The following is a 13,116-nucleotide window of genomic DNA, read 5'->3' as shown; positions in this document are numbered from 1 at the left end:
GGTTTCTTGCAAATAAGATGAAATCAAGGGGTAATTCGTCCTAAACCATCCGGACAAAATCACCCTTATCAGTTCAAATAATATCCTTCAAACCCAGCCCAATGCTCATGGTTTTTGTGTAAATAAGATGAAATCGAGGGGCAAACAATTGACTGTAGCCCAATGAACAGTCAATCCCTCCCTAGTTTTAGAATAGATAATGTCATGCCAATAAGTCACAGTCTTTGCTCTCTTTGTCATAATCATTTTGATTTTTAACTTTATACCCAGAAAGTTAGGATGGCACTTCAATTCGGTGCTACGTAGTATCAAATGATCTGAAATTAAGGAATACAATAAAAGAAATTATTCAAATAAATTCAGATCATCTAATACTCGTAACATTTAATACTACGTGACATAAAGAATTTTTTTTCGAAAGTTCAATAATTTTTCGTTTTTTTTTTTTTTTTATAGAAAAGTTGACGATTAAAATTTGTTTTTATATAAAAATTCCGCATCTACGTACCAGAGTTTCCACTCCATCCAACGACCAAAAACCATGGAGACCCACCCAATCCAATAACTTGCCAACTGTCTCTTCACCGTCGGTATTGGAATCGCCCCTTAATTGGCGCGTGGGTCCCCCCGACACATGATGTGAGCAAGCACCGTCAAGCTCCAAACATTTCTTAATCAAAGGTTTAATAAAAGTTTACCCAAATTAAAAAAAAAAATGTAAAATCCAGTTCCCCATATGAATGCCACCACAATTCAGAAAAGGATCTCATCGCCCTCCGTCACCAGATTTTAAAGCTTTTTGAGATTTTTCAGAGGCTTTGCGACAAGTCTCCACCGCCATTACTATCTCAGCGCTGAATCCTCCATCACCACTCTCTCTCTCTCTCTCTCTCTCTCTCTCTCTACATCATAATATCATATTCTCTCCCCCATCATTCACACAGAAAAAAGAGAGAAAGATTTTCCCTTTTTTCTCTGATACGGCGGATAGATCTCGACCCTCTGCTTGCTTTTTCCTTTAATGTAATTGGTAAGCGATCTGAGCATTCGCACCCCCTTTTTTTCTTGTGCAAATTTTAGTAATCTGTGTTTAATCAGCTGCTTAATTAGCGTTTTCTGGGTTAATTAGAGTTTGATCCTTGGTCTTTGATAAATTGAATTTGAACTCAGCACAGTGAAAGCTCTAATCTTTGTTGGTCTCGTTTGGGAAACAAGAAACTCTGGAGTTTTAACTTTTAAAGCTCCAAGCTTCTCTCACTAGCTCTTTTTAAACAAACAGAGCATTAACCAGTATGCAAGTTTTGTGCTTTTATAGTGATTAAAGAGTATTTTCTTGATTTAAAAGGATGCTTAATTAGTTAGTAATGGATGCATTTGGATCATTTAATTATACTTAATGCTGTAGTAGCTTGGTTAATTGGGTAGTCTTTATATTCTTGATTAATCACAGAATTTGAACCCATCTGGATCTATGGACTGATTTTGCTTGTAATTGTATAGATGATGTTAAGTTAAGCGAATCTAATGTGGGTTTTGGGGTTTTTGACTTAACGATGCACGTAAATCGTAATTAGACAGGTTTGTGGTGGGGTGTATGTGTATGTGTGTCTGGGGTGTTGCTGTAGTGGATTTGCACTTTTCAGATTTCGTTGTCTGTGGTAATGAATTAGTGTGGGAATTATTTCAGGCGCTAAATGGCTCTGAAAGACGGTCGGACTAGGAGCTCGGTGCAAATTTTTATTGTAGCTGGTCTGTGCTGTTTTTTCTATATTTTGGGTGCTTGGCAGAGAAGTGGTTTTGGAAAGGGCGATGGTATCGCTTTAGCGATCACTAAGAATGAGGCTGACTGCAATATTATTCCGAGCCTAAGTTTTGATTCCCACCATGCTGGTGAAGTTGGAAATATCGATGAATCTGAATCGAAGCCCAAAGTTTTCGAACCGTGTCATCATCGTTACACTGATTACACCCCGTGCCAAGATCAGAAGCGTGCAATGACATTCCCAAGGGAAGATATGAATTATCGAGAGAGGCATTGCCCTCCTGAGGAAGAAAAGTTACATTGCCTTATTCCAGCACCGAAGGGGTATGTAACTCCATTCCCCTGGCCAAAGAGCCGTGACTATGTACCATATGCCAATGCACCATATAAGAGCTTGACGGTTGAGAAGGCTGTTCAGAACTGGATCCAATATGAGGGTAATGTATTTCGATTCCCTGGTGGGGGAACGCAGTTTCCTCAAGGGGCTGATAAATATATTGATCAGCTTGCTGCTGTGATACCAATAAAGAATGGGACAGTAAGAACTGCACTGGACACTGGTTGTGGGGTATGTTGTGTTCCCCCCAGTTCACTGTATCTTTAGCCTTGATTCCATTCTTTTATGTTTTCCCTTTCTCTTATCTGGGAGAAAATTTGACATTTTCTTCTATTTGTGTGATCCATATGATGTAACAATGGTATATTTTTCGTAGGTTGCCAGTTGGGGTGCATACTTGTTGAGTAGAAATGTTCTTGCCATGTCGTTTGCGCCAAGAGATTCCCATGAGGCACAAGTCCAATTTGCTCTTGAGAGGGGTGTACCTGCAGTTATTGGTGTTCTGGGTACAATAAAGCTGCCCTATCCATCCAGAGCCTTTGACATGGCTCATTGTTCTCGTTGCTTGATTCCATGGGGAATAAATGGTAAGCATTAGATACACCAAACTCAGAATACTACTACATGGTATGAATTGTTGATATCTAATAATCAGTAGTCATTTCTAGCATTAATTTTTCTATTTGTTATGTACAGATGGAAAATATCTCAAGGAAGTTGACCGAGTTCTTAGGCCTGGGGGTTATTGGGTGCTTTCTGGTCCACCAATCAATTGGAAGAATAATTACCAAGCATGGCAGCGTCCCAAAGAGGATCTTCAGGAGGAACAGAGACAGATTGAAGAAGCTGCTAAACTTCTTTGCTGGGAGAAGAAGTCTGAGAAGGGTGAAACTGCCATTTGGCAGAAGAGGGTAGATTCTGATTCATGTGGAGACAGACAAGATGATTCCCGTGCTAACTTTTGTAAAGCTGATGAAGCAGATAGCATCTGGTATTTCCCTGTGCTTAAATTTTGTTTACCATTCTCATTTTAATACTTGGAGGCCTTTGTTCAGTTATCAATTGATAAGAAGACTTTGATTCTTTTTTGGTCTCCTCTAATAACTTTGCATGCATCCAATTTGTGTGTTTCAACTTTTAAAAAAATGCCAGCATGTGTAGGATGATGATGGAAAAATATGGGGCAACTACTTTTAAATGAACGCGAATGGTATACAAATATTGTTACCTTAAAGTTTTTAGCAAACAGGGTTTGTAGTTATCTGTAGTGAAAAGCCTTGCAGAAATATTTTTTGTTTCAAATTTTGCATCAAAGGGGTCCTGAGTTCTGGTCAGGTTACAAATAAGAAAACTCCACGTATCAGCTTATGCTGTTAACATAGATATACTTTTTCTTATTTTTTTTTCATTTGGGTTGTTATCAGGTATAAGAAAATGGAGGGATGCATAACTCCATACCCTAAAGTTTCCAGTGGGGAGTTGAAGCCGTTTCCAAAAAGGCTTTATGCTGTTCCCCCCAGGATTTCTAGTGGGTCTGTTCCTGGAGTTTCTGTTGAGGACTACGAGGAGGATAACAACAAATGGAAGAAGCACGTGAATGCTTATAAACGAATCAATAAACTAATAGACACAGGAAGGTATCGCAACATTATGGATATGAATGCTGGTTTGGGTGGTTTTGCTGCAGCAATTGAATCTCCAAAATTGTGGGTCATGAATGTGGTGCCCACACTAGCTGAGAAAAATACGCTGGGTGTTGTTTATGAGCGAGGATTGATTGGAATCTACCATGATTGGTACCCTACTCTGAACTTTTCTCCCTCGTCTAATTGTTCCTCTAGAGCATCCTTTTTAGCAAATTCTGTTGACATTCCTATATTTACCACGCTTACTAGACTATGTGCTTTCAAGATAACCATTATAATGTCCTTTCCTGCTAAAAATGTCATCTGGCAGCTGAACATTTGTGTCAGATGTTAAAACACGTCAATAGAATTGTGTTGCGTATTTTACAGCGTGTGTATGGCTATGTCCAAAACGGTTTTAGAAGTGAATTATATATACCAATCATTTCTTCTTAAAACAAAAAGTTCCTAGGATGTGTTAAATAATTGTGAGGTCCTGGTGCAGATTTCGCCTTTCATTAATTTTGTTCATTTGCCAACCATTTTATTCTTTTTTCTGGTGATTCTATATCAGGTGTGAAGGTTTCTCTACTTACCCAAGGACATATGACCTCATTCATGCCCATGGTGTTTTCAGTTTGTACAATGGAAAGTAAGTTGTATATCTTTGTTAGTTATTATTTTTTGGCTTTCGTTAGTTCTTTTTTCACTCCAACGGAGAAAGCCTTAGCTCAACCCTCAAATTATTTGGTGTAATACCTAATGAGATATTTCGTGGGCTCAGTACATAGAAAACAGTGTTAAGCTTGATTCTATTGCTGGTTTCAGTATGGATGGATTGACCTTGATGATGTTAAGCTCATTTAGGTCAACCTGACATTCTGAACTTGTTTAGTTTCATTTAATCTTGGCTCTCTACCCTTTGTGCTTTTTCTCGGTCGAATATTGTTCTTGAAGCTTATTGGATTGGCCTGCCTTATTATTCATGTCGAACGATTAAGAATGGTTAATACAGTAAACTTATTAGGACGTTATTTTACGGTCCAACAGTGATTTCCCTGAGCACTTTGCTGCTAAACGATGCTACATGAAGCCTGTTAGTTTGAGGGCGGAGCGACTGTTTTGGTTACAATAGTATATGTACATCTAATACCAACTATTTGTTAACTTGTCACAGTAAGAATCCGACTGTCATGTTGCGGAACCATCTCAATGAGGGATAGTATATGTAGATCCAATGAGGGGTAGTTGTTAAAGTAATGACGGGGATCCCATACTTGAAATAGTAGACGTAGAACTAACTTCCTCAATTCCAGATTGTTTCTTATGCCAAGACCAATTCAATAATGTTTTGCTTATTCTTTCCTTCTGCTTTTCTCTGACTGCTAAGCTGTATTGAATGTGTTGCAGATGCAACTGGGAAGACATTCTTCTAGAGATGGATCGGATCTTGCGGCCAGAAGGTGCCGTCATATTCCGTGATGAAGTCGATGTATTAGTTAAGGTGAAGAAGATAGTTGGAGGAATGAGATGGGATACTAAAATGGTGGACCATGAGGATGGTCCCCTTGTACCAGAGAAGGTATTGGTTGCTGTCAAGCAGTACTGGGTTGGAAACTCCACCTCCGCGCAATGAACGCCTTAAAGGACTGCCTCGAGGCCTCGACGTGGATCTAAGCTGGCAATGTTCTCTGTTACAAGTCCTCACAGGATGTGTATTTTTCCAGTGCCCACTTTTGCTGCCCGACTACTTCATACTTAGTAAGGAGGAGGGCTTACACAATCTATGTTCGTTAACTATCTTCCGCCATGTTCCTTTGTAGTAATTTACAAGTAAACAAAGCCACAGAGCTACATTGCTTGTATGTTTAGAGTGTCATTCATTTTACAAAACCCCTTTTTATTATGTTCACTTTAACGAAAAGCTTCCGATACTGTTCATTATAACGATACTGTACACTAAAAAGTTAATTCTGGTACTATTTATTTTATCTTTTATTTTGTCCTTATCGTTAAAATTCAAAGTTTTCAAGCTTTTTTCATTAGTTTTCTTTTTTATTAATCGTGTATGCCACGGAGGCCAAAATTCGAACAAACACTTGCTTCCTTAGCTGACTGTCGAAATTCTGAGGTATGACTTGCACCGTGCAGATTAATGAGAACTCGAAACATCGATATTCTCTGGTTTCTAAGTTTTCCTTTCCACTTATACGATTTTACCATTTTCGTGGACGATTCGACGGCTCGTAACATCGACATGAAAACTGCATAAATCTGGCCAACTGTTGCTGACAAGGTCTTTGGTTTGGAGTCTTGGACTTCTTCGACGGTAAAATTTCGTGTGGACTAGATTTCTTGAAACCGAAGGCACAAACCAACAACGATGGAATTTATTGTGATGGGATGGAATTAAATTTGTTGGTTAAGCAATGAATTCAAGCATTAAGACAATGTCTGCGTGTAATATTCATATCCTCATGTCCTTTAATTTCATAAATATACTAAAATTTCTAAAATTAAGATGCGTCTCTTATCCGGTTAAATTTTATCTCACATTGAATATAAAAGTCTTATGATAAAAATTTAAAAGATCGTGGACCCCTTTACTCACTGGCAATTCGTATTGAATTGAATGCTCACATTCTAACAAACTTGTCGGAGTCTATGACTAACCACGCCGGCCCCGGCAACACATTACAAAGAGTCTGTTTGCAATCTTTTCACTGTGTTTCTCAATTATTGATGCATAATTTTTCTGACTGATGAGAAGATAAAAAAAAAGACAGATAAATGGTGTTCAGACTCCAGAAGACACAGCAATCTGTGGATATTGAGACGACAAATTCTTTGTGTCTTCATTAACAAAGGAAGATGGGTTCTATTTGTTTTATCAAATGGCTTGTATGTCAGATCGACTACAAATATTTATTTTTCACATAGAAGCCATACTCTTCATTATTCTCTAGAAATTGAAGGGAACGATTAATTAAGAGGTTTGTAGCTCAAGTAGTTGAGAGTATTCATTCATGTATCCGAAGTTCTGTGCTAAATGTAGTTCAAGTAAAAACGAGCCATTTTGCTATGGTCTGGGCACGCAGCCTTACCCTTGTTTCGCAAAGAGACTGTTTCCACATGACCTTTTAGTCACAAAATGACAACCTTTCTGTTGCGCCAAGTCATGTACGTGTATTTATGTATAAGTAAAAAATTTCAGTAGCCAGTCTGATCACGTGATTGTACAGTATCTAGAATGCTACTTCTAAGAGTGTCTAACCAAATCACAAGATCACATTGCCCTACTAAAATTTCCTATATATGCAAGAGAGGGTAGCTCTACTGCTCTAGATCTGTTCTTAGTCATATGTCCTTGAAGAGAGAATCATAAGTTGAAAATTTTCTGTATTTTTGGAATCCAACAAGTTGATGTGAGCTTCTCATGTTTGTAGGCGTCCAAATGTTCGAAAGCAAATTAAAGCACCATGTTATATGACATCCACAGATATGGAAATCGAACCAAACATTTTACGTACCGTACATTTGGCGGATTTCTTGGAAAATTACATGTCAAGTCAGATATTGTGTGTGTGTGTATATATATATGGATTTGGATCCTCTCCTGAGCTAATGGAGAGGATCCTCCTGACCCATCATTGTGGGCTGTTGGATTTTTATCCAACGGCTACAAACAGGAGATTTCTTTAAAGTTATAATAATTATAATCGTTGAATAAAAATTCAACGGTCCACAATGATAGATCATAATGATCCTCTTCATTAGCTCAGGAAAGGAACTAAATCCTCTATATATATATATATATATGTCTCTCTTTCTCTCTCTAATGGTAACACGAAAACCAATGATTTTTCGTCTTGAAGAAAAATGACAAACTGTCAAATTAGGCAACCAAGCAAACATGTCCCTACCCCTCTTAATGTACAACTTTGCGTGTTCCATGATAATCCTCTACCTCTACATATACAAGAAGACTTCTCAACTAGCTCTCTCACCAATCTTGTCTTCTCCGAGCCTCTGAACTATTCACCAAAATCCTCCTTCTCCTCAATTCAGTTCCTCCTTCGATTCGATCCCTCTTATCTTCTGTTTCAAATTTTCTATTTTTCGGTTTTTTTTTTTTCATCTTTTTGTAGTTTTATGTGCTTTAAACCAATTTGTTTTCTCTACTTTTTGTTGTATAGAGTTTGTTCGAGAATTCAACCCTGCACTCGAGGTCTAGAATTTGGTTCAACTTTAGCTTTTCGGTAATATCACTTGTATCAAAAAAGTTTCTTTGGGAATTTTGAGTTCTCTTCTCTATGGCTATGGTTACCTTAAAATCGACTAGCATGGCGAACATATCGCAAACTTTTCCATTCGAGAACAACGCCGCCAACTGTGATGCCTCCTTTTCGTCATACTTGAGCGGCAATGAGGAAGCCTTCGTGCGTAAACTTGCCGATCAGGCGAGCAAGGAGCAGCAGCAGCATAACAATAACAATCACTTGGGTACAAAGAAGGAAGCAGCTGACGACGAAGAAATTGGAGTTTTTGGAGCTGAAAAATACTTCAATGGAGTGATGGATGAGGAGACGAGCGTGACAAGCTCGAAAAGCGGCAGCAGCAGCAGCACGAAGAAATACCATCACAACAAGGATAAACCAGTGAGTATGGATCACATGAAGATAAGGGTTCAGCCGGGGACTCCGAGTGTTGAATCGAGCTTGAACAGCCAAAGCGCCTTGCTTCGAAGTGCGTCGAGAAATCCTTACCGGACAAACACAAGTGAGGGACACAGACAGAGGAAGAACTTCTTTGCCAGCCTTGGCTGCAAATGTTCGTGTTTGGATAAGAATTCGGTTGATGTGGATGAACACGTCGGAGAAATCAGCTTCAAGAAGAACAACCATGGTGCAAACACAGGCTGCACGATTACACCAATCGATCATAAACCTCCCGGCGTGGCGGACATTATTGATGAAGTTATAGTTGATATGAACAAAAGCAAAAAGCTCGATAAGTTAGGAGTTGGGTCGGGAAGAGAGAACTGTTTTGCTTTCCCAACTTCAAAATACGGAGCGGGGAGTTTGCCGGCGAAGATGCTGCCTTTTCAGCAAGCAGAAGAGGAGGCGGAGAAAGTGAGGAAGTCTTTGGAAGTGTTTGGCTCCCCTGTGTTTGGGAAGCGAAACAAGTCTTTCGCCCTCGAAAAAAAGCTCACAATGCTGCCGTGGGATGAGTTTCCGGCGAATTCTGGCCATGTAATCTACAACAACGAGTCGGATAGTGATGCAAGTTCGGATCTTTTCGAGATTGAGAGCCTCACCGGCAGAGCAAACCCTTTTCTTGCGCGGCAAGCATCAGATGCCGGCTCTGTGACGCCAACGAATTGTTATGCGCCGAGTGAGGCGAGCATAGAGTGGAGTGTGGTCACTGCCAGCGTTGCTGACATCTCCATGATGTCCGATTTCGAAGATCACCAGAGACCAGCTAAAATGGCTCCAAATTCTACGAATGCCAAAGCAAGAATGAGCAAGGAAATTCCGAGGCACCGTGCCGGAGCGCTGTTGGGTTGTACGAGCCAGAAATCTGTGAAAGTTGCCGGAGATGCACACAGAAGTACATATCAACATGAGAAGAGCTATTTCGAACAGCACGTCACGCTCCGCCGGGCAGAATCATACGTGCCAGGGACAAGGTTTCAAGCGGAGACAACTAGTAAGCTTACAGGATTTGATGCCAGAGTCCAAGGGCAGCGTGCTTTTGCAGCACGGCCGCTCCCTCGTTCACATTCACCGCACGCTTCACATCTTTTGTTCATGTAGTAAAGTAAATCTATTTATTAATGCAGTATATATAATGTATGGATCATAATTTTCTCTGGAATTTCTACCATGTATGATTAAATATTTTTCTGTAGTAGTAGTGATTAATTCCAAAAGCTGCTTCTTTAAAAGTTTTAGAGTGCTCGCTATAACAATTACTGAATTTAACGGTTGGATGTGTGCTAAAGAATTTAAGAAATTTAACAAGTGTATCTAAACCACTTAAAAGTTAAAAGGCAATGATTACTATACATTGAGGTAGAGTACCCTCATTATAAAAATTTCTTCAATACATTAATGTATGACATACAATACTGAATTTAACGGCTAAATATACGCTGACTATCCAATTTCAATACGCAATAGCTCTTTTAACTCTGTATCTAACTAGTTTTCTTACTAGTTCGTTCCAACCTTTTCTGCAAGAAAAATGCAAGATTTGATGTGCGTTGCTGGCCTATTACAAACAAACTGGTCAGCAGACGGCAGTGCACAAGCACTTTTCTCCCGCCACGCGCTGGAAAACTGTTTTTCAAATGCTTCCTCTTCCTTGACATGTTTAGAAGGCTACAAATTTATCTTCTTTTTTTTTCTTATATTCTTGTGGCTTCAAAACCTGAGGCTCCAAACACTCCACTTTCAATGCTTCACAAAAAGGCAGCTTAAACTGGAAGCTAACATGGTCGAGTTGTCAAATCTTTTGTCTATATTCCCCTCCAAGGACCACACCTGAAGATATATATATATATATATATATATATATATAGCAGAAAGCCCTAGACAACGGTAAACTGTTAAACAGTTGCGAATCTTTCACACTTCTTTCATCCTTCACAGTTGCTTTGAATTTCAGTAGAAACAGAAATAGCAGAAACATTGCGTCCAGTTTTATGAACAGAAAGCTCCCCATCATCAGAAACACAAAATTCAATCAATCCCGGCCCACATCCAAAATTCAATCAAACCCCACACTGGGATGGATTTTCTTCCCACTTGTAACAAGTAATATCTCGGTATGAAGCACGCATCTGATCTTTGAAATGATTGTCCATATGAAACAGACGTCCTGCATAGAGAATTTATATTGGTCTTAGAAGCAACATCAGATAATCAGGACAATACCTGGCTTAGGCCAGCCCATGGCTTGAGCCATTCCTTCATTATGGACGACGTGACATTATTTTTATTGGACTATTTCTCGTTCAATGACAATGTAACATCATTTCATTGTAAAAAAGTGATAATCACAACCTTGGTTCTCTTTATTCTCATCTAAAGCTCATGTCTAGAAAAATCATTCAATTTGAGAACGTTTAACCATTCATATACATCGACAAATTAAGAATTAATATAACAAGTAACATCCTCATAATTCATTGTCAATTTAAATCCCTCAATAATCACACATAACGTTCTTTACATTAGGTCCTCATGGGGGCTAGAAAATTTCATAAGTTCGGAAAAAAAAGTTCAACCAAGAGGGTGGCCAAGGGCCAGAAGGGTTTCCATGTGTTCCTGAATCCAACCTCCAAAGCCAATAATCCAATCAATTTAGTCTCCTCTTACTATTATTTTTCCACTCTATCCATCTATATACTATTTAATGTCGATCTTTCAATTTTAAAGGAAGGAATGTCTGCCAAAAAATGGCATAATCTCACCATGAAACATTCATACCCCCATTAAAAACCACAGAGCATAATTGGATAAGCATCAAAATCTGCCATAACTTGCTTATAAATACACTGGCCCATTTTTAGCCCTTCCATTTCAAATGCCAGGACCAAATATTTAATTTTGGATTATAGAAGGATAACAAGTCAACTGCAGAAAAGGAAATTCAACAATCATTTTTGGCAAAATCGAGCGTAGTGACGTTCTAGGATTCATATAGTCGACCCTACTTAATGAGATAAGGGTTTGTCGTTGTCATTGTATTTCAATCCTAGAACTAAAATCCGAATGAACAATAATATAAGGGATTACTACAGACAGTTGGGTTTCTACTTTGTACCAGTAAACCTCAATGGTTATGTTGTTTGTTGGGAAAGCTTTTAGAAGCATTCCAATTATCTTTGACATGAGAACATTGAGAAGAGTAGAGTTAAGCGAGAGAAATTTGCACGTCAAGGCGTGTACACATTATACTATAACCTTGTGAGGTGAGAGGCAGGCACAATAAACCCCGTAACCTTGTAAGAAAAGTGAAGTTAAACGAGAGAAATCTGCTTGTCACAGTATATAAAAATTTACGAGAAGAGAGACGAGAAACAAAAATGTATAAACTCCTGACATGCGAATTGTTTCCTAGAGACATGCACGTGTAGATGTAAATTCAAGGAGGAAGAAGTGGTCGATGGCGGCCATAAATGTGAGAGAGAGAGAGAGAGAGAGAGAGAGAGAGGACAACATTGAGGACCATGGTTGTGAACTAACTAGAAAAGTGTGGCAGAGTAAGCACCCCACAAGAGAACCATGAATCTTACAAAAATCGAAAGAACCATCAATCTTAAACAAAAAACTATATCCGTTTATCCTTTACCATTCCTCAGGTGCCGGTTACTAGTACAGAAAAACGATGCATAGGATTTACTGGTGTGCGTTCGAATTTCCATCCTAATAGAGTAATTTAGAATATCATATTGTCTCATAACCAAAACATAGTGAATGGATTTGAGGTAGGTCCTCGCTCCTCAGTCGACATTCTAAACTAACCCTTTCCAAATTATCAGCAAGAAAGGTATGGTAGAGTTTGATATAATGCAGAGAGCGATCAGTTCGGCACAACAGTGAGTTATGGTTAACTTGTAACCGGTAAAACTATTTCCTATACGCATGGGCCTCGTTTGGCAGCTCGGACTATATTACTCTTTTAGTCAAAATAAATAGTTACCGAATATTACTAACTTAATTAGTTAGACGTTTAGTGCAATCGGACTAATAATCGTATTATTTATATTGCCACTGTACAGAATGGGAACACTTAATACAAATATTATTTTCTTCAAACTATTATTATTTTTGAAACTTTGCTGAACAATGAAAAAGATAAAAGAAAGGAGAAAAATTGCTTCAAACCAAAATAATTTTAGTAACTTTGCACATAATAACCTATGTTAAATGGAAAAAAGGAAAAACTGAAGGAAAAAAAAAACGAATTAATCATACACCGATCAAATTTTGGGATAGGCATATCAGATAAGCATCTTTGATCCGGCATGATGAACCCTTCAATCCAACAAAACTCCACCTCTCAATTTCTCATACTACTCTTCCAAGACCCAGATTAAAAGCTCCAAAAATGGTAAAACCAAAGAAAACCCATATCAAATTAGATGAAGATTCACTTTAATTAGAACCCAGAAAGGCAGAAAGCTCAAATACCTATGAATGAAGCAAACTTTTTATCCAAAAATCAGAGCCTTGAAGGAGTCTGCAGTTAAAAAGACCAAGTTCTTGGTGACGACGATGAAGAAAACCCAAAAGGCAGTGATAAGAATTTGTGAAATCAGTCGACAAGAGAAAGAAGTAGAAGAAGGAATACTTTCAGTTGGAGAAGAAGATGGCCGCACAAGC

General features: G+C 38.6%; 2 protein-coding genes across 2 annotated transcripts; both read left to right on the top strand.

Moving 5' to 3' along the window:
- Positions 1-762: 762 nt before the first annotated feature.
- LOC125477628 (probable methyltransferase PMT2) lies at positions 763-5,733 on the top strand. Its single transcript, XM_048584976.1, has 7 exons — positions 763-1,030; positions 1,688-2,330; positions 2,476-2,686; positions 2,796-3,090; positions 3,524-3,895; positions 4,299-4,376; positions 5,135-5,733. Exons 2-7 carry the CDS (start codon positions 1,695-1,697, stop codon positions 5,358-5,360), a joined length of 1,818 nt encoding a protein of 605 aa, XP_048440933.1. The 5' UTR covers positions 763-1,030; positions 1,688-1,694; the 3' UTR covers positions 5,361-5,733.
- A 1,861-nt stretch (positions 5,734-7,594) lies between these two features.
- LOC125477566 (protein PHYTOCHROME KINASE SUBSTRATE 1-like) lies at positions 7,595-9,634 on the top strand. The gene has a single exon (XM_048584790.1). It carries the CDS (start codon positions 8,038-8,040, stop codon positions 9,538-9,540), a length of 1,503 nt encoding a protein of 500 aa, XP_048440747.1. The 5' UTR covers positions 7,595-8,037; the 3' UTR covers positions 9,541-9,634.
- Positions 9,635-13,116: the final 3,482 nt, after the last annotated feature.

Source organism: the organism of the source record quoted next, unplaced genomic scaffold, assembly GCF_019419815.1.
Source record: "Pyrus x bretschneideri cultivar Hongxiangsu unplaced genomic scaffold, Pyrus_bretschneideri_v1 Contig22, whole genome shotgun sequence".
In the NCBI taxonomy this organism is placed as follows: domain Eukaryota; kingdom Viridiplantae; phylum Streptophyta; class Magnoliopsida; order Rosales; family Rosaceae; genus Pyrus; species Pyrus x bretschneideri.
The sequence above is the reverse complement of the archived record's forward strand: the minus strand, read 5'-3'. Positions and strand labels throughout refer to the sequence as shown.

What these genes read in the sequence shown, in the direction of transcription:
- LOC125477628 (XM_048584976.1), top strand. Translation starts at nt 1,695, where the DNA reads ATGGCTCTGAAAGACGGTCGGACTAGGAGCTCGGTGCAAATTTTTATT. An exon ending in CACTGGACACTGGTTGTGGG is followed by an intron (nt 2,331 to 2,475) that starts GTATGTTGTGTT and finishes TATTTTTCGTAG; the next exon opens with GTTGCCAGTTGGGGTGCATA. An exon ending in GATGAAGCAGATAGCATCTG is followed by an intron (nt 3,091 to 3,523) that starts GTATTTCCCTGT and finishes GGTTGTTATCAG; the next exon opens with GTATAAGAAAATGGAGGGAT.
- LOC125477566 (XM_048584790.1), top strand. Translation starts at nt 8,038, where the DNA reads ATGGCTATGGTTACCTTAAAATCGACTAGCATGGCGAACATATCGCAA.